The sequence below is a fragment of the Vombatus ursinus genome, unplaced genomic scaffold (assembly GCF_900497805.2).
Source record: "Vombatus ursinus unplaced genomic scaffold, bare-nosed wombat genome assembly UNPS02014818.1, whole genome shotgun sequence".
Lineage (NCBI taxonomy): Eukaryota > Metazoa > Chordata > Mammalia > Diprotodontia > Vombatidae > Vombatus > Vombatus ursinus.
This window is the reverse complement of record NW_020954596.1, coordinates 69,930,056-69,952,613: the sequence shown is the minus strand read 5'-3', so window position 1 is coordinate 69,952,613 and position 22,558 is coordinate 69,930,056. Positions and strand designations below refer to the sequence as shown.

The 22,558-nt window shown below is 35.2% G+C and overlaps 1 protein-coding gene across 1 annotated transcript in view; it reads left to right on the top strand.

Annotated features, from left to right (window-relative positions):
* TECRL (trans-2,3-enoyl-CoA reductase like) overlaps positions 1–22,558 on the top strand; it is a 186,888-nt gene that overhangs the window by 61,299 nt on the left and 103,031 nt on the right. The window contains exon 2 of the mRNA XM_027836328.1: positions 1,068–1,119. Coding sequence (XP_027692129.1) covers positions 1,068–1,119 — 52 coding nt within the window. The remainder of the gene's footprint in view (positions 1–1,067; positions 1,120–22,558) is intronic.

Here is a 22,558-nt window from a genome sequence, read left to right as displayed (position 1 = left end):
ACATATATAGGTGTGTGTTTGTGTATACATGTATATATTTGTGTGTATATGTCTATATATGTATATATGTATGCATGTATATGTATATGTGTACGTGTGTATGTGTATGTGTGTATCCATGCTCAATTTTAGCCTTTGGGCCAGGGAAGGAAGGGGGGGAAGAACAAAATAAAAGGTGCACAGCAGAGAACAAAAGAAAACTTACAAGGAAGCAAAGAAAAGATGGACGCCTCTCAATATAACCCATAGTATTTATTATATAGATTTTCTTGAAATGGAAATTTATTGCTGTATATTTTGAATTCTCTCTCACATTCTGCTGTACACATGGCAATATTTCTTTTTCTTTTCTTATTTTGTATTATTTTAGTTTTAGTATTTAAGTTTGTTTCTCTTTCATTATTTTATATATAAATATAAAATTGAAAAAAAAAGTAGAAAAAAAAGAAAATAACTAGACTCTATAATAATGGCTCACTACATTATCCTTCCTCCAAGGAACCAAAAGCCAACATTGTATTAGTAATAGATGTTTTCCTTGGGACATATCCACTTAACAATCATCATGCACTCCATATAGAATAGAAATAGATTTTAATTATCTGGATGACTTGCCCCTAGTCACAAAACAGTTTAAGGGAATACAGATCCCATTCATCCATAGGCACTACTACTTCTATACTTCTGCACAAACAGTTTTGATTTGCAATACTGGCCCTGATTCCAATCTGCCTTACACGTTCTAAAAATAAGCCAAAATGGGAATTTTACATGTAAAAAAAATATACAAAACTACATCTAGTGGTCAGAATCTGGTAAACAGTCTGTTCTATACTAACTAATGATGAAATTGAGAGAAATGCTAAATGATCTTGATTTAGAAGAAAGTGGTCATTTAGTTATGTCTTTTCTAAAAGCCCTGCTAGCATACTAAAATAATGCTTATAAAACACTGACTTCGTCCCAATTTTGAAGACACTAAAATATTAGCGATTCTTGTGCAAACTAAGTAAATATCACGAACATTTAGTAAAAATTTATTTCTCCCTGTTTTTCTAAATTTTCAGGTGTCTCCAACATCTACGATCCATGATGTCAAACACAAATTTCACAAAGCATGTAAGTTTTTTATTATTTTTATCTTTAGTCATTTGGAATCCAAATTACATCTCTTTTAATTCTAACACATAATTGATTGATAATTTCTAATTTAAAATTATTATTTCTATTTGTATCCATACTAGTTTGAATATTTTAATGAAATAAATATCTACACATGAGGCATAGAGTCTACACTTTGATCTATTATTCTGAGCTCAAATTTAGCTAAAAAAAATTACAGTCTGTATAAAAAATATGTTCCTTGGCATCTTTTTGAATTATATTTACCTGACATATATCTAACAATTAAGATTATTGCTGTGTTCTAGGGCCTGGGTCACTGCACCCTCAATCTCAATTTCTGAGGTATCCTTCTTCTGTGGATTAGGCAAGTACTATGAAACAATTTCGATCCTGGAAAAATCTGACCTAATGAGAGGGGTTCAGGAGTAGGGAACCTGCAGCCTCGAGGCCACATGTGGCCCTCTAGGTCCTCAAGTCTAGATTCAGTCAGAGGGCTGCACTTGAGTACCTAGAGGGTCACATGTGGCCTTGAGGCTGCATGTTCCCCACCCCTGGGTTAGTCCTTCCCTACATTTCCACTGATAGAGTCGCTACTATCAATATGACTTACCTAAAATTTTGACTCAGGACTAAAATCTCACTAAAAAGGTAGAGGGGAGTAGAACAATTCATAATATGCAATAAAAATTAAATATATTACAGATGTTTATTTCCTATAGAGAAAATAAATTCTTTATTTTTTTCCTTGATAATTAATTTATTTATTTTTAGTTCTCAACATTCACTTCCATAAAATTTTGAGCTGAGAAAAGAAATTCTAAACATAATAAACTCTCAAATGCACAGGGGCAAAACAAAACCTTAGAACAGGATTGAATAACAATCCATATCTATTGTTATACCTTCCTGGGTGGTTAATACTTAAACTTCTTTGGAATATCAAGCAGCTTGCAGGACTGCTGAGTAGTTCCAATTCCATTTCATCTTAGCACCAAATTCGCTCATAGTCCATGTCTCCTGTCCAGTCAAGGCAATGTTTGGCCTCTTCCTTTGGTTTGGCTTCTTCTCTAAAGAAAGCAATTCCCCTGCTACCTTTCAGGTCCATCCAGTTGTCCCAGAACTTCTGGACCTTTCTGACACTCCTGTCACTTCCACCCCTAGACTTACTGATCTTGGGATGGATGTTTTGACACTCAGGAAAAGAAACACAAAATGGAAAAGGTATTACAAGAACCAGGGTCAAGCTTACCTTCTTGAGTCCTTTGTTCATACTGCTAGGCAGTTACAGTCACCCTACTCTCTTGGGTGTCAGAAAAGCTACCATTCCTTTACCACCCCCTCATAAAAGTTCAGTGAAAGAGAGTTATTTGCCACAGAGGAGAGTAGAAGGAAGAGAGATCCAAGGGCGAAGTCAATTCTTTTATAGTTTTAATGTACCACCAATACTTGCTGCTCAGTGGCCAAAGAGCATATCGTTTCATCAACTCAAAGCACAAGTATCTTTTAACTCTGAGCCAAAAAAATTGCTAGAAGCAGCCAGGGAATGTAACATTTCCAATGTACACAAATAGTATGGTTCCTTGGCAGGTTAAATCACAGATTAAAAACAGATATATTTTAAGGCTTACTAGTCTATGTTAAAGTATACTTAGCTCTGATTTTTTCTACTACTTTAATAATTTTCAGTTTATGAGTTATTCAAATACAATGAAAAAATGTCTATCAGTTCTGCTTTTTAACATTCTGTTTTTTGTTGAATGAGACCAATAGTTGTAAATATATTCTTGAAAGTGACATTAATCTTAAAGCAATTTGAAAGTGAACTAGATCAAATAAGATAATCTTGTTTTCCATATTTCATGTATTTTTCATTTATTCAGACCTTCCTTTTCTCAGCTAATATTACACCCAAAATCTGTTCATAATTTGGAGTCTCAACCCAGTGCTTGTACATAGTAGGTGTTAGTTGGATTGCAATAAATTCACATACTTTCTTCCCAGAAGAAACATATATTCTAGGAAGGAAAATAAGCAATGAACATATACAAATATATACAAACATTACAGAACATTTTCAAGGCAAGATGTAAGCGAGTATAAGAAAGTATGATAGAGACTATGTTCTTGGATGCTGAGAGAATGTGAAGGACAGGGCAATATGCAAAAGAATTATCCATGGGAAACTTCTCTAGGGAAAGTTAGAGAATTTTGCCTTTGAAGGAAATATGGAAATGTGGATTGATGGAGATGATGGAGAAAAATGTTTGGGTCAAGAGCAACAGTGCAAGGTAGAATAAACGTGGTACTCTAAGACTAATTATGTGTGTGACTTAAGACAAATCTAAGGTGGAGGCAGATCAGTACAGTAGAAAGAGGCATGGATTTAGAATAAGATAATTTGAATTCATCAGCCTGGCTTTACCACTTACTACTTGTTTTAACCTTGTGCAAGTAATTTAACCTCATTTTAAAATAAGGGAGTAAGAGTAGCTAGTCTATGTACAATCTTTGACTGTATAATGTCATCTAACTTCAACATTTTGGTGTTTTTCAGTTATTTTTCAATCATGTCTGACTCTTCATGACCCTATTTGGGGTTTTCTTAGGAAAGATATTATAGTAGTTTGCCATTTCCTTCTCCAGGTCGTTTTGTGGATGAGGAAACTGAGGTAAATAGGGTTAATGACTTGCCCAGGATCACTTATCTAGTAAGTGTCTGATGCCAGATTTGAACTCTGGAGAATGAGTCTTCCTGACTCTAGGCCAGATACTCTGTCTACTGTAACACTTCACTATCAAAACTCAACATTTAGCACCTACTAAAAAGCATCATGATTATCTAATTTAATATATTTGATTAGTAATCACTTTTGTTATTTTTAAATGTCAACCTCTTATAGAGTTTGTTCTATGAAAGAGACAAATGATTTAGGTTACATGTCCATGTTTCTCTTTCAAGCTGGCTTGACGTGCATTGCATGGGAGTTACAGTCCAGAATTGGCTTGATTTGGGAGTTGGGGTGTGCAGTTTATATACCTTTTCAACACAGACTGATATCACCCCACTTCCCAATAGAGGGAATACCTCTTTTATCAGATCACCCCCCAATCGTACCAGACAACCTCCAACCTTGGGCTATCTAGGCAGAAGAATCTCTCCACCCAAGCCTGGGCAGCTTACAATGCAATCTCATTATCAGTAATGTCCTTCTGAAGGACTTTGAAGAAAAGGACTGAGGGAGTATGGAGCTCTGAGTCTCCAAGACAATCATTTTTCACAATATATACAATAAAATAACATTATTTAATTATATATCTATATGTAAATATTTGTATGAATATATATGCACATACATTTATATAATACAATATATCTATAGGGTGTGTGTGTGTGCATGTATGTGTGTAAGGAATTAAGGAGAAATTTTGCTCAGCCTTTCAGAAGAATTCAAAATCTACATGACATACTTTGATTTCTTCTGAAAGGCTGAAGAAAGCTTCTTTTTACTACGCATACCTGATATTATATCATTAAGTATCCTTTAAAGAAATAAAACAATGCTGTCTCCCAGTTTCTCTTTTTAAAATTCAAATAGCCCTGAAAGAGGGAAATATATTATGCTCTTACTTGTCTCTAATCCCTTAGTCTATAGTTTATCACATTACTTTTTCCTTTTTTTGGGGTGGAGGGGAATGTGTCTTTTGATGAAGGAAAAGGTAGGAGGAAGGGATCATTTAGAAGCTTCGAAGAGTCTGGCTGTGGTGGATCAGTTCTCATGGAATCAAGAATACAGAGTGCTTCAGGCAGCTAAGCCTGGGTGTAATGGCAGCGGGCACAAAGGTAGAAAGAAGAGAATGAAAGGTCTGAAAAAAAAAGAGGGAAGAGGGTACTGGCAATCAATTCTGGTTTACCAGTTTGGCTTTAAGTTAAAAATGGCAGTGAGAATTGAAATTGGGCAGATGTGTTGGGGACAGTTATTGGAAGCTGTAAGCTAGACTGAGAAATTTTCATTTCATCACTAATACTAGTAAGCCACTTTATATTGTAAGGAGGGTGATCATATACTGAGAATATTTTATAAATATTAATCAGGTAGCCAAATAAAATATATGTCAGATAAACAATATGTAAAAAGTACATATAAACATGAAGGGGCATATTAGAGGCAGAGAATCAACTAACAGACATTCATTAAAAGATAATTATGTGCTAGGGATACCAATACAAAAGTAAGACAACTGACTCCAAAGAAATCATACTCTACTGTGAATATGTTCAGAGAGAAGTAAATACAGAATATATGTAAATATATATTAAATATATGCAAAATAAAAATCCAATGAATGGGGCAGGTACTTCAGAACTGAGAGTATAAGGAAAGGTCTCTTGAAAGAGGTGGCCTTTTAGTTTAGCTGTAAAGGGAGTTAGGAGTTGTAAAAGTCAGAGGAAAGGAGGGAGAGTAATACAGGCATGGAAAAGAAAAAAGGCATAAAATCACCTAGCAGGGTGGGAAACCTGTGGCCTCGAGGCCACATGTGGTCGTCTAGGTCCTCAAGTGCAGCCCTTTGACTGAATCCAAACTTCACAGAACAAATTCCGTTTAGTTAAATGATTTGTTCTATAAAACTTGGACTTAGGTGAAAGGCCAACACCCAAGGACTTAGAAGGCCACATGTGGTTCCCCACAGGTTTTCCACCCTTGAGGGGAAAGAGGAAGTAGATCAATTTGGGTACCGTATACTGTGCCAGAGATCATATAATGTAGAAATAGCCAGAAAAGATAGGTTGGAGACAGATTGTGAAGGGCATCAAAAATCAAAGAAAAGAGTTGGTATTTCACATTAGAGACAATAGCAGCCACTGAAGAATGTGAACTAGGTGATTGTTTGGTAGTTTAAGTTCAAATGCAAGGTGATTGGGGTCTGTAATAAGCAGGATGGCTAATGCAATAAAACAACAACAACAACAACAAAAAACCTAGTGAGATCCAAGAGAGTTATGCACAAAGAACCACTGATAGTATTTAGGAAGCTAGTAGGGGTGCTGGTTGTGGTAATGGTGGAGTTTGGGGTTTTGAGGGGGATGCAAAGCAAAGGAAGGAGTCAAAACACAGAGTGAGGAGTCAAATCTATCTATGCTAAACTGAGGCATATTCAAGATATTTTTAAAAACGGAGAAGTGAGGAATGTTGTCAGTTTGATGACTTCAGTTTTTGACATTTTTGGATGTTATATGGAGATAAAAATATTAAAATGTTTACTATCTTTAAAAAAAAAGGGAAACAATATGCAGTGCATTTCTTCATGGTGTTTTAGAAACAGTTTGACTAGAAATAGTTTCATCTCCGGCTATCTGTCAGAGTTTAAACCCCATAGAAAAGAAAAGAGGCTGGGACAGAAAATGAAACGAAAAAAATGTGAAAGGTAGATCCTTTGATAGTCCCCTCTACCAGGCTTAATACCGAATGAGATGTGTGTTTAAATTGGTAGCATACAAAATTTTTAGGTCCCATCCCAGCCATGATGGTACACTTCATTAGAAAACGGGGGAAGGCAATAAGTCAGACATCTGAGGTGAGAATTGAACCCAGTACCTGCATCCAATACCAGCTCTCTCTGATTTGTTCTTTCCTTGTCTGGGGTCCTAGGGCAAACACAGAACTCCATTTTTGCTGATATAATTTCCATGGAGTTATCTAAATAAAAGACTATCTACCGTGGAAATTTATTCAGTACCAAATGCTGTATATTATACAAAACATAGTATAACATTTCCACTTTTCCTTATCTGTTTAAAAATCAATCAAAGCTTAGAGAATGAGGGAAGAAGGGTTGTCATGATACTAAGGTCTAGAATCTAAGAAAGCAATTGCTATGGCACTAACAAAAAAGAAAGCAAACAGGCAGAACATCTGTGGGAGATGGAATTTTGAATTGTCTCACTTGTAATTTTTAAGTCTTACTACTTATGCAAGTAAAGGGTTTATGTGTATCTACATATACATGTATATGTATACATGTAAACATATATAAAATGATTCTCTGCATATTTATGTATGTGCACATGAATATACATACAAATAATCCATATATATCCCTTTCTTAATCTCTCTGCACTCTTCCTCCTCATCTATATCCCATATATATGTCTTTAACAATATATATGCACACACACACATATATATCATATACATATATTCATTAAAAATCAAAGGAGTTTATATTTTATATTTGAAATAATAGAGAGGCCCTGAAGCATGTCAAATATATATATATATATATACACACATATATACATACAGACATATACAGAGATACAGAGTTATAGTTGTATGTATATTTAAAAGAGCATAAGAAATTGTGTAATCATGAGAATTAGATTACTATCTTTCTCCATACTATATGACATGTTTAAAACCTGACAAATATCATCTTTTCATCTTTATAATTTTTCTAATCATTTCCAATTCTATCCCTGCTCATCTGTATGCAAACCTGTAAAAACAACAACAACAACAACAACAACAACAGTAACAACAACATTATTTTTGCCCCTAAATCATCATGTTCAAAAGGGGGAAAAATGACTTTCTTTTTTTTTTTTAATTCTGCACTTGGGTTTCTGCAGGAAAGGGAAAGAAAAGGATGAAATTGAACAAAATTATAAAGAATTATAATTCAAATTTATCTTGGTTTTTAAGATGTGCCAGGTACTTTCCTCACAATAGCTTCATTATATAGTGATTACAAGTATTATCATCTCCTTTTTGGAGACCATAGGCTCTGAGATATTATGTAATTTACCCATAATCACATAGCTTACTAGGAAGCTATTGAGACAAAGTTTGAAGGTAGGTCTTCTGACTTCAGCTCTATCATTTCAACCACTGCAATATACTGAGAGATAGGCATTAAATAATTCAATTGTATTTTAAGATATTAAAAGTTCAACATATTGTTATATAGAAAAAAAAGGCATTGAAATTACATTTTGACAACGTGGATGTTCTAGAAAATGGAAATAATTGATTAGAGGGTTCTGTAATAGTTATTATAGGTTTAGTGTTAATATTCAAAGGCTTTTTGTATATTGTAGCATGTAGCTCAGATTCAGGCAAGCATGATTGTTTTGGACATAATCTTTATTTTCTGCTGGGTAGTACTTTGTTTATCATAACTTTCTTTATTCCTTGCACCTACTCATTTCTTCTTATCTGTGGATCTAATCTTTCTTTTGTTTGACAATTTCTGGTGGCCTAGAGGAAACTGCCATTCAACAATATCTTTACTTTGAATGTTTTAGAGAGTTGCCTGAGGCACAGAGAGATTAAGAGACTTGTATGGGTCAAACATCTGAGGTGAGACAGCCCAGTAGTTATGCCTCCAAAGTTCTTTGATTATTCTATGCTGCATCTAGACCACTGGCTCTGGAGTCAGAGGACCTGGGTTTAAATTTTATGCTCTGGTGCTTATTACTTGTGTGACCTTGGGCAAATCACTCAACTTTTCTAGGCCTCAGTTTCCACATTTGTAAAATATTAGGGTTGTAATCCACCATCTTTAAGGTCCTTTCTAACTAGCTCTAAGTCTACGACACTGGGAGAAGTCATTTGATCTCTCCTTGCCCAAATTTTACTACTGTAAAATGAGGGTATTTTATTAGATGGTCTCTGAGGTACTTTCCAGGTCTTGGCTCTCTGAAGCTAAGGTTATTATGATGGTGCCTATATTTACTTTCAGTTCTAACAATTAGATTATCACTTGACAATGGTAGAAAGGAAAAGATGTAGAAAACATCAAAAGAATTAGTTTCCCCAAATAGATAACTGCTTTCTCTCTCTATCTCTCTGTCCCTCTCTCTCTCTCGTCTTCTGATCACTGATCTTCATTTCTTGTTTTCTTCTCTTTTTTAATGGTTCATCGAATAAGTTTAAACTTTTCTCACTTCTATTTCAGATCAATTTCTTATCTTTTTTTCTCCTATGTGTAACAATTTTTTCTTTTTTTACTGTTTTGCCAACACATTCTCTCAACTTGGTCACTTTTATGAGCCAAACAAAAAAAATTGAAGGGGGCGGTCGGGCAACATAAAGTACAGAAGAAAAGAATGCACACACACACACACACACACACACACACACACACACATTGAATTTTTTATGGTAGTTGCTGGGGGTTAAGAGGGAAAAAAATCATTAAGGAGGGACACCTTTAAGATCCTTGAATTTCTTATTAAATAGAACTTTAAAAAAATTTAAACTGGATAATTGAAAGTTCACCAGTCTATTTTTCTTTATTTCTTTCCTTCATTTAAGGCATCTAAAATTCAGTCTTCTGATTGTTTTCTCTCTGCTCCCCACACAGACACTTTGTCTTTACTTGTCTCCATCCATTTCTTTGAACATTCTTGTCATTAGTCTCTCTCCTCTGCCTGGATGCTGTCTGGCTTCCTGGAGAGCCCTGGTAAGGGATCTTTGTACAGCATTCAGATATTACTGGCATCTCTCCATTTCCAAAACCTCACTGCTTCCTTTCTCTCTCAAGAGATTTCATCAAAGAAACAAGCAGCGTTTTCCAAACTGACAGGTGAAGAATGAAAGAAGAAATGAATGAAATGAAACCAGGTATCACAATTATTAAATTGCTTGATATTTTCCCAGAGTCTCAAGAGGTTCTCAAAACCAAGAGTTGGTATTGTTTATTCTAGGCCTATCTCTTTTTTTTTCTGGTAAGTTTCAGAGATGCTTTAAATTTCCTTTAATTCCACATTTATTTAGTTCTATACTTTTGATTTCTGGAGATTTGAACTATTTGGCTTCTTAGAACTTTAATTACATTTAGATCTGAGGGAATAAATTCTCATTGTGCCACCAAGTAACTGTCTGTTCAGTCTGTCCACTAAGAAATGTATTCTGGGATTCACTGTAGCATATGGACTTAATTAATCAATAATCAAAAGGTTTATAGAAAGAATAAAATAGCCATTTTACCTGGAGAGACTTGTGTATGAATTTTAAAGCTATTTTAACAGTTGCTTTAAAAGTAGAGAACTGTGGAATTTAGGAGGTGGAAAGAGGATCTTTGGAAATGCAATCCAACACTTCATTTTACTTCTGAGATCAAGAAAAGTTCTGTTCCTTTTATTAACACCTTTCCCTTTTCTGCTAATAGGGCAAAAGACTTTACCTTTTTGGGAAATTAGTTAAGGAAAAAAGAAAATAAAAATAACATGAAAAAATCTGATAAAAATTTAACTGGTCTATTGAATAGAAAATGGGTTAGAAGCAGAAAATAAACAGAAGTAGAATAAACATTAGAATTATTTAGTAGAATACTGTTTTTCCCATCCTTATTGAAAAGTTATTGTCAAAGGGATTGGTCTGATCATATAAATCATATGATCCTGAAAGCTTTTACTCACATAAAACTATGAAGTTAGAAGGGAATGTATCTCAAAGACCAGAACTCTAGTGAAAACCTAAAATAATATAGAAATTAACTGTATTCTAGACCTCATTAAGCAAAATCTGTTATTTCTAGAAATTACTATTAGAAAACTAATGTAGAGGATCTCAGAGGTCCACTACAATTCCAATATAATACTAGTTTCTTGAATTGGGTTCAGGCAATCAGAGTTGCCTTTCTATTTTGATAACATATGTAAATGAACAAAAGTAAAAACTCAGAGTCAGAATTAGTTTGCCCATATTTGACTACAGTTGAAACAGTGAAGATTGTATAGGTTGCATCCATATTGTACCTATTTGTTTTTTTTTCAAAACTTTCTTAAAATGTTATTTTCTTAAAGTTACAATTTAGATCTCATTACTTTTTAATTAATAGTTATATTCTTTGTTTGTTTGTTTGTTTTAGTGAGGCAATTGGGGTTAAGTGACTTGCCCAGAGTCACACAGCTAGGAAGTATTATGTGTTTGAACTTAGGTCCTCCTGACTCCAGGGCCAGTGCTCTATCCACTGTGTCACCTAGCTGCCCCATATATTCTTGTTTTAATAAAATGTTTTTTGTTAGAGGAATCAAATTGAATCATTTTTTCTATAAGAATAAATCTATATAAAGAATGAGGCAGAGCCTAATGGCATAGTTCTATTGACCTTGAATAGCTATTCTGGTATAATAGTTTATTTCTGAATTCAAAGAAGAGATATTGAACCTAGACATGGGAACTTTTTTTTAAATGGACAGCAATTTCATTGGAATAAAGAGTGAAGATTACCTGGGGTTAAGTGATTTGGTCACATGGTCAGTATATGTTGAAATGGGACTTGAAGCCAGGTCTTCTGGACTCTGAGACTAACTCTATCCATTATGAAATGCTGTTTCATACAGAATTTACCATGTTATAATTTATTGACAACAAAACAGGTTAACGTACATGAAAGACATATGCCAACCTGTGACAGAGTGACCCAGGTCCATTTTTTTCCCCTGAATCCAGTAGATTTCGTAGCATATGATATGGATCAGTTCAAAAAAGATCACAGAATAACCAAATTGCTCACCTCACATTCAAATTCCTTTACAACTGAATGGAAAAAAGTATGCCATTCCAATTATTTTCCATGCACCAGGCTAACTGCTGGGGATACAAATACAAGCAAGATAGTCCTGGTTGTTAAGTTTATATTCTAAAAATGAAGACAAAACACATGGCCACCAGCTCTAAACCACAGTCTCCTCTCTGTACATTCTAATATCAGAAATTTGGACTCTGCCCAGGACCATCATGGGACCCATTGGTGAATTTTCACTTAATTTTTCCCAGTACCAAGCCTTCATCTTACTTCCCCTAAGTTTATTAGAATGTAAATTCCTGTTTGCATGATTGAAGACTTATCCCTTTCCAGGTCTTCTTTATGTTTTGTCTTCCCCAACAGAATATATGATCTTTGAGAGCAGAGACTGTCTTGAATGCTTGTTTTTTTTTTTTGTTGTTTTTGTTTTTATCCTTAGAAATTAAATTAGTTCCTGGCACATAAAAGTGCTAATAAATATTCTATCTATCTATCTATCTATCTATCTATCTATCTATCTATCTATCTATCTATCTATCTATCTATCTATTTTCTATAAGAGTGGTGATAGGGTTAGGGTCCTAGGTGCCTATAGGGCACCTTCACTGGGTGCCCACACAATATCTGAAAGGCAGCCTTGTGACTCATTGCTCACTTAGCCCAATTGAAGTTATAAACATCCATTCAGATTTAGTTTTGTGAAGATTCTGGCTTTCACCAGCTGATCCAATAGATCCTAACTTAAGAACAGAGGCTATGGACTCACTCACGATGCTTATTTCATTCAGTTTATTTTCTACATTTTGTTTCAAGGACACTACATTTCCTTTTTCTGTACAGAGGCTACATGTCAGTGCTTTCATGGTTAAAAATAAGATATACAAAATCAAGTTTATTTGTTATTTTTCCCCTAGCACTCTTCCCAAAATCAATATGGCTGGCAGGGTGGGGAGATGATACTCCATTACACAGTCCCCCTTCAATCAGAGCTTAGTGAATAGCAGAAGCTTGCCAGCATCACACTTTCTCTAGCATTCACTCTCCTCACTCCCCTATATTCCTCCCAAATCCTCAGTCAAATCCTCTCTGAATCCTCTCATCATCTACTCCCTCAAGTCATTCTTCCAAGTTCCTACAATCAAAGCTCTTTATGGCATATTCTCAGACTGCACAGAACTACAAAATCCCAAGTGCTTAGCCCTAACTTCTTCCCAACGTCATGATGAACTGACTCTCACTCTGCTATTCTCCATCTACGCTCCTCTCTTCAACACACCTAAAGAGGTCTCCATCATTGATTCTCTAATTCTAGCTTCAAGGTTACATTTAATTTACTAAAAACTGTGAAAAGTTGTATACTCAAGTAATCTAGGCATATAGTTGTTCTACTCTTGCCACTATCACTGGATCCTAATATAAAAGATAATAAGATCATAGATTCAGAGTTGGAAGGAATCCAGAGATTATTGAGTCCAAATCTACTGCTTGACAGATTAGGAAACTGAGGTATAAGCAAGTTAAGTGACTTACCCAAGACCAAACAGATAGGAGGTAGGGGGGCTGGGATTCAAACCCTTATCATTTGAAAATTCAAATCCAGCTCTTTCCCTTCTACTGGACTTCCTCAATATGACTGCATTCAGGTTCTGGTAATCATGGTAAAGCCTAAATTGCCTTTATTTATTTATTCATTCATTCATTCATTGATTTATTTATTTTCTTTTTCAAAGAAGTTCTGTCCTGACTAAGCAATGCACGCGCCTGTAGTCCTATTGCTGTGGAGGCTGAGATTGATAAGACTGCTTCAGTTTAGGAGTTCTGTGGAGTAGCTGGGCTAAAGCCAATTAAGTATCCACTCTAAGCATCTGGTACCTATATGTTGAGCGCCTGAAAGGGAAGGCCACCAGCCTACCTAAGGAAAAAAAGGAGTCCAGGTTGGAATAGAGCAGGTTGAACTTTCTCTGCTAATCAGTATTGAAATTGGGCCTGTGAATAACTGCTGTTCTTCCAGCCTGGGTGAGGTAGGAAGGTCATCTCAAACAAATAAACAAAAGTTCTGGAGCTGTGCCTAATGAGATAAACATCTATCAGGTCTTGGTGATGAGGAATCCTGGAGAGCCTAGGCCTCAGATTAGTTTATAAAGGCAACTGGAGAAGGACCAGAGTCCTGAATTTTCCTATGTAGCACAACGTTTAACTCTCTGTGTGAATTTGGGCAAATCATGGCGTTCAACCATAAAGTGAAGGATTTGGGACTAACTGACTTCAAATTTCTCTTTTACCTGCAATGAATTTGTGAACATCAGTGTTGTGCCAAGCCAGTGAAATATATTTAAATGATATGTGCTAGAATTTTGGGGGTCACATGCAGTTGCCCTAGGGTGATAAGGATGGAGTCACAGAATATAGATAACATTCTAACATGGAGGACCCCCCATTAATTTAAATAGTTTGCAGTAGTTTGGGGATTTTATTCTTTATTTCTACCAATTTATTACCAGATTTTCCTCCTTTAGAGCTTTACACATTTAACTACTTAAGAAACCCAGGAGTTTCCTGAGGATTTCTGACATGGATGGAACATCCTGGGAATTGAATAGGCAGCTTTCCATAGCCCCTAATCTGCCCTACCCAAACCCACACTGCCCCTCTATGGTGAAGGAAGGTATCACTATTGGATTGATTTTTCCCCGTATTGATGTCACCCAGTAGCCTGTTGTGCCCCATATGCTTTGTATTCAGATATAGAGGGCAGTTTAATGGTATGGTTGATCAAGTTATTGGTGATCAAAGTGTTCTTCAAGACCTGGTAGTACTGAACATGGTGGAGTACAAAGAATGGTGATTTATCATATTGTCTATAATGACATCCTATCATCTTTCCTTTTACATGTCTCTCAGAACTTTTTTACATTTTTCTGTGTTCCATTGCTACCATCCTAGTCCAAACATTGTCACTTTGGATTCCAGTTGCAGCAACTGCTTCCTACTTACTCCTTATTTCTGACTTTTCTTACTCTAATTGATGGTGCATACTACTACTACTACTACTAAGATTATCTTTCTTAACTACTATTTCCACTGTATCACTCCTAATGAAAAACCTAGTGGCTCCTCATTGTTTACTGCTCCAAGTTTAAATTCCCTTTTATAGAATGCAAGCCTTTCCAGAAGCTGGAGCCACATTTAACTATCTAAATTTATTTCCCGCTACTTCACAATGCTTGGACTTCTTCCAGCAGACTCTCTTGCATACATGATACGATTTTTTCCTTCTGCTCTGCTTTTTTCTCAAAGATTCCTTCTTTCCTCTTTTCCACCTGATAAAATCTAACACAATAAAAAAAGATCCAACTCAGATTTCTTCCAAGTGGCATTTCTCAATAATTTTTCTCTCATCTGATCCCCCGTTACAGTAACAGCCAATGCCTTTTCTCTTGGCAGTTAATTAATTTTCTGAAGTTGTTTCAGGCATGTTAGATTGTAAGCTCATTGGGGGTAAAGGCAATTTCTTATACTACTTTTGTCATTCCCATTGCCCTAGCACATGCCTTCTAATAAACATTTGATTAATTTAAATGGAGAAGCAAAATGTTTTAATTCTTAGGTAGAATAGTTGAAACAAATAATGAAGTATTAGAAAATCTTTATCTAGTTATATGTAATGGTCATTAAACATTATAATTAAAATAGATATTTAAAAGAGTTTTCAAAAGTTTGTTGGATTGCATGGCTGACTCTACAGTTGTAGAAGAAAACCAAATGTGAAATTACAGTAACAGCTTTTGTGAACAGCAAGGAAGAATGCAAACAAGAAATGAAATTACTACTGCCTAAGACTCCTTAGATAGACCCAAGAAAAGGTGACATTTGAAGGGAGTGAATGACTGATGATTGACAAGCAGCTGGAGGGTCGTTTGTTTCCTGACACTATGGATAAGTGAAGTTGACTGAAGCAGAAGAAAAAAAGTAAAAGCTTTATGCTCATGACTTCTTTTTTATCCATCAATTGACGTAGACTTTTTAAAAAGTCAGTGATGTTTTTAATCTGTTAAAGGACTTGTCCCTGCAGTGTTGAAGTAGATTATTTCCTACTAATTCCTAGAAGAAACATTGGGAAATGCTGAGCATAGGCCAATGGTATTAGGAGACCAATAGCCATTTGGGTCAAGTAGAAGATATGTAATTTATTGTGGCAAGTGTAATACATCTAAATCCTTGCCATAAAGCTGAGGGTGGGGGGTTGGGGATGTGGGGGTATGAGAGGGATAAACAACACTAGACTCTAAAATGTCCAAGAGAAACAATTCAAGGCTGAGAGAGCAGTGCTGTAGGATTTATAGCATGAGGTGTGGTAGAATAAGTGCTGTCTATGTTTCCCTGCAGGTTGATCCTACCCAGGATTGTTGTCTGCCTTGATATTTTAGCTAAAGAAGTTACTGCATGACAGACGGACATGGTGAAGGGGAGCAGTTTAGGTGTGGAGTATTTCACTGAAAAAAATATCTTCAAACTAAGGGAAGGGCTCATTCCAAATAGTCATCTTTTCTGGGAAAGGGTGTATGATCTTGACAACAGGTTCATGATACAGACTGTATGACATAAGGTGTGTTGGCAGGTTATTTGTTCTTTCAAAACAAGTATCCCCAAGGTTTGTAGAAGTTGTGGAAATGAAGGAACTACTTCTCTTCTGGGAACTTTAAATAGCAAAGTCCAATAAGATGCTTTTACTAGTGGGGAGTAAAAATACTGAATTTCTCCCACTGTATATTGCAATTTTAGAGTAGAGGAAAGTTAATGGAATCTGGCAGTGTGGATGCCTGCAACATCAGGATTTTCCACAAATGCACATGCTGGGGACTCTGAGGTGGAATTATAGTGTGTATGCCCCAGAGCTAGGCTTCACAGACCAGACCTGTCAGTCAATTAGTGAAAGTCTCTCTGCATTTCCCAGCATAGTGGACTCAAATAAAGTAGATTTAGTACAGTAAGTCTGAGCTGAGGAGTGAAAATATTCTTAACTTGTATTAAAACTGAATCAATTATTCTCTTTAAAAAAAAGGCATGTGAAACTGGATGGGGGCTCCTTATCCCCACTTAGCTTCTGTACTTAATTTTTCCTCACATAATCCATAATGTGAGGTCTCCAGAATTTTTACTGTCTCTGTTATGTTCTCAGCTAAGCATCCTAAGCATTGCACTTCACAATTCTTTGTATCTCACCCACTTAGTTTCCTTTTATAAAATATAAAGATCAGCTATATTTTACTTTTATAATATTCTATATAACTATTATATATGACATTTTACAAAATGAAGTGCACAAAAATGATTTATGTGGTTCATTGTGATAGTGACCTTCCATCTCAGACATTACAATCTTTCACCTTTAATTAAAACTCAAAATTCATCATCATTTATTCCATTTTCAACTGATTAGACTAGAAATTGAATTTGTCCAGTGAAAGTAACATCACAAACTACAACTGAGCAATGTTTATTCTAAAGAAAGGGTAGTGGTGAAGAAGAGGACATGTTCAACCGACTATTGTCTTCCAGGACTTGTATGACTTTCAATATGGAGTTTTGTTTTTCTCTAGAAGGAAGAATCAGGAGGGAGGGGTAGAAGTTACAGAAAATTTAATTCAGTTTTGATGTGAGGTAAAATTCTTTAATGAAGAGATCTACCCCAAAGGAGAATAGCCTTGTCTCTAGATACAATATATTCCCTATCATTAAAGGTCTTTAAGTAAAGAACGGGTCACCTCTTTTTTAGGTATGTAATAGAGATGATTAATATTAGTTATCTTTTGGACAAGATGAGCAAAGAGGTCCTTCAATACTTGAAATTCAGTGATTTTATATTTTTGAAGTCCCTTTAATCCTTAATACTAATATCTCTGATCAGCAGTGAGAGGCACTTTGGCATCATGGTCTTGAAGCCAGGAAAATCTGGTTTCAAGTTCTACCTCTGATACATATTTGTTGGGGGACCCATAGTAAGTGTGCCAGTGTTATAGGTAACTCTCTGAGGCATTAAGTTGCAGAGAATATTCTAACTTGTGTTGGTAGGAATTTCCTTGTCCAGGAAATGAAAATGAAATCATCATTTCAAATCCCAATCCCTATCTAAGATAAATAAGGTTCTCTGGACCCTGAAAGATGAGAGAATTTGGATAAATAGACCAGTCTTTAACAATATATCAACTATTGTATTCTGATAGTTAACCTTGTCATCTGCTGATATAGAATGCCAAATTTTGAATAAACAATCTATATTACATTCAATTTCCAATGAAATTGATAATGGATTTCTACCCTGAGGAAGCAGAAATAGAGAAATCTAAAGCAACCAATGAACCAAACAAACAAAGAAAAAAAAAAACATACCAAAATGAAACAAAAAACAAAATAAAAAACAAAACAACATACAAACAAAAACCCAAAAACCAAACAAAAAATCCAACAATTCTTTAAAGGAAACAACCTGCTAGCATAACCCCAGGAACAGACCACATTCTGAGGAAGCAATGCAATTCTTTGAGAGAACCATATTTTAAGTGTAGTCTATTATCTTGTACAGAATGTACCATTAATACAAAAGGTCAAGATTATAGTGTTCAGGCTCTCTGTTTCATTATTCCTCTTTTGGTTCCCCACTGTGGAATTTATCTAATAATATATAGCACAATAAAAATGTGTATCTCCTAGTCATTTTGGTTGCATTTCATTTAAAGGAGCTGATTCCAAGAAAATCCCCAGAAAATATGCGGCAAAAAAGCCCAAAGTGAAAATTTGATTATATTGAAAACTAGGGGAAAAAACAAAGAATATAAAAGTTCTCCCTTGGTTGTGCCTATGTGGCCATTGTTAATTTATTTCTAGTTATTCAATGCTTAGTGGGTACATGGCACTGTCCTGGGGTATATTTGGTTTTGTTATGTAAAACAGCCCAGAGTGCCTTGGCAGTAAGATGTTGATCACATTTGTCAAGAAATCTATTGGCAGTTTAGCTGACACTCATGTACAGATGTTGAAGACTGTCTCTTAAACATGGTTCTGTATATTCTTTTGTTCAGAAGGAAAAATGGAAATAAATGGATATTTTGTCAATCAAGTGACATGGATGTGAATGTCCATTGTTGTGATCAGTTCTGAAGGCTCATATAATTTAAGCTAATGCTACAGAGTATTTTTTTCTATTCTTCCATAATTTATTTGTAGAAGAAGATGCACATTGCTATGTGATGTCAGGGCTATTGTGACATATTTTTAGTCAGGTTGGAATGCAACACCAAGCCATGCTATTATTTCACAAGGCTTATATCACCAAGTGAATTTGGTCTATAATCCAGTGAACCACAGACAGGATGGCTCAGCAATTCATTCAAGCTTAAACAATCACCTCCTTTAGAAATGCACCAAATTCTACCAGAGGTAGTTTATTAATAGCAAAAAAAAATTCCTACTTCAAATTTGTATTTGAATATGTGATAGTGTGCTGATATTTAAACCTCAAAGGGAAAGATATCTGGGGAAATGGAGAAAGACTGGGCATTTCACTCTGGAAAATAAATGCACATAAAATTAAGGAATCAGAGAAATACAGAGACACTTAAAGCTCTGCTTGAAAAGTTAAGATTATCTCTAAAACATTAATGACAATGCAAATTATTTCCCTTTTTGGTAGCTGCTGTTTCTGATATGACCTAATTTCATTAGTAGGATTATAGATATCACTTATGATGAGTAATGTAATAAAAATAAAAGGAAACAAACCTATTGAGATATTGCTTGCAGTAGAATTGGTCCTCTCTGCTCCCTGGGATTTAGCTGTTAAAAGGAAATGCAAAACCCCAGCTATGTATCATGATGACATTCTGTGTAAACAATTAAAAAAAACTCATGAGTCCTTTAGATGCTTAATTAAGGAAAGGAAATTTCATGCTCTGGATCATGTATTCTTTTTTTTTTCTTTTCATCTTTGTGATGGATTAAAATGTCACCTTTGTACCAGAAGAACAATCCTTTTTTTTTTCAGTTGGTCAATAAGGTCATATTAAAGTAGGTAGTGAACTTTTTTGAATATACTCTACACAAGCTATAGCATAATACACTCATAGAGTACTAGAAGTGGATGAAAACACTGAAATCACATAATAAAACTCTTTGACAATTTAAGTCCATGACAGCATTCCTGATCATTGGTCATCTAACCCTTCTTTAACAACTTCATTGACAATTGTTTTACTACCTAAATGAAACTGAATAGGTCACAACTTATCTGGGCCTCTGTTGCCTTGTATAAAGAATGAGAGAATTGAGATGGATAGCTTTTAAGTTCCCTTTCACATTTAAATGTAAGATCTCTTAACTTACCACCACATAAGCAGCTTATTCTTTTTACTATCCACTCTAATCACGAGTCATTTATTCCTTTTATTAAACTAAGCCTGTCTTCCTCTAACTCAACCAATTGCTCTGTTTTGCTCTCTGGGGCTTAACAGGATAAGCTTAGTCCCACTTGCAGATGTCAGCTCTTCAAATATTTTAAATAATCTTGTCACTTCTCCAAGTATTCTCTTTTCTAAAATAAAAATCGACAATATAATGGCGAAAGAACTAAAAACAATCTTAATGTTTAAAGCCAGGTGAAGTAATTTGGGGAATGGAATGTGGATCTTCTCAAAGAATGAAAAAGATAAGATAAAATGAATATTCTTTATTGATTTTGCTTTGGCTATGTGGTTACTATATTTGGGGAAAGCACCTAAGCTGATATGTCAGGAATCATTATTAAAATAAAGAAAGCACTTCTTATGGTCCTGTTGATTTTCTACCTAAGAAAAACACTGACTAAAAGACAGGAATAGACTGATATGGTAAAACAATAGAGTACAAACCAGTTATGTAGGATTCAGTTCTTGGTCTCTTCCTAATATGCACAGAATTGAACATATTACTTAACTCTTCAGCTTTTTGGTTCTGAAAACAGGATGAAAAATCACTGAGTAAACAAAATATAGAGTATCTTTTTGAGGTTTTTGCTTTTTTATAACTAATGTACTTAAATCTCCTAAGTATCCTGCCTATAACAATTCAATAAAATGCAATAAAAGCTCTTTACCTGAAGTTCCCATTTCTTTCCAGGTAGTTCTCATCAGCTGTCAGAGGCAGGTGCGTACTCACAGACACTCTTGTAATAAGTATATCTAGGGTAATTTTGACACTGGTTTCTTCAGCAGCTGTTCCCCTATTGTAATCCAATTAGCTTAAAGCAGGACAAAATACACATAATGTACTCCCTTTCCACCATCCATAGATATATGGGTATCTATTCGGTACGCTTCCTCTTGAGCAAAAACTTTGTCATTTCCCTGGAGAAATGCACAAAGGAAACACTATATGGGATTTGTTAAGCCAATCTGTGCAGGGCCAAAATCCTACAGGTAACCAGGATCTGGATGATACACCTCATTATATCCTTGCACATATATCATTCTTTAATCACTTTCCAAGAGAGGTTTTTGTTGTTTAATTGTTTTTCAGTAATGTGTGACACTTCATAATCCTCTTTGGGGTTTTCTTGGAAAAGTCACTGGAATGGTTTGCTATATCCTTTTCCAACTCATTTTATAGCTGAAGAAATGAAGGCAAACAATGTTAAGTGACTTTCCCAGGGTCACACATCTGGTATTCTATCTACTACACCACTTAGCTGCCCAAGTCAAGTTTGGAAGGGGCTAACCCAAACCAAGCATATCAATGTATTGCTCAAGTTAGATTATATAATTGCAACCAAGCTGTGTTCAAGTTGGAGGGATAGATGGAAGAGAATTTCACAGTATCCCTTCTGCACTTATATTCTATAGTTCAAGGACTTTTTGCTACAAAATTGCCCTTACCTAGTAGCTGTGAAGGTTCCAAGTTACTAGAATGAATATCATTATCAATATTTCAAAGGGCACAGAATGAATGACTTCTCAAAATCCTCCTCTAGTGCCAAAATTTTATAACTTGATTAATTTTCAGGCCTAATTTCTTACCTAATGTAGAAACATTAAAATAAAAATACTGAGTGGTAGTCAACTAAACACAATCAAGAGTCTGAGTTCTTCACTCCTAAGAAGGTAAGGTACCTCCTTACCACATATATACAAGACCGTGTATTATAGTAGGTACTAAGAGGAATAAATATGATTCTCAATGGATTCAAAGAAAGAAAGATACATCCTGAACACTAGTTGCTTTCTTGGAAAATGGAAAACATTTTAATTTCCTCCATCTTTTTGCTTTTAGTGAGACCTGCCTCCCTCCCAATAATGCCCCTTCCCTGTAGACCCTTTGTAGTCCTTTTTGGTTGTACTTTCACTCATAGTTTCCAACTCATTGGTTGAAATAAAAGATTTGGAATATTCCATATTCCCCAGTGCCACTTATTGGCTCTGCATCTATAACCATAATTGACTAATTTCTATTTGTTTCACATTCATTCAATTCATATTTATTACCTAAAAAAAAATTCTAGTGACTATTGTCTGCAGATCTCCAGATGCTCTCCTTTCTTCCTCAATGAGTTCCTTTCCTGGCTCACAGTCTTTCTCTCTTCCCTCACTCCTGTCATCATATTAGGGGATTTTGACATAAATATTAATACCACCAGAAGCACCCTAACCTCCCAGTACTTGACAAGTCTCACACTGAGCTTATCTCCCCGCAAAACTTATTTCTTCCTTACTTTTCTGTTCCTACTGAAAGTACCACCATCCTCCCAATCACCCAAGATCACAACCTAGGTATAATTCTCAATGCTTCATTCTTTCTCTGTCTGCTTCCACCATATTTATTCAATTGTAAAGTTCCTTCGTTTCTATCTTTGAACATCTCTCATATGAAAGGA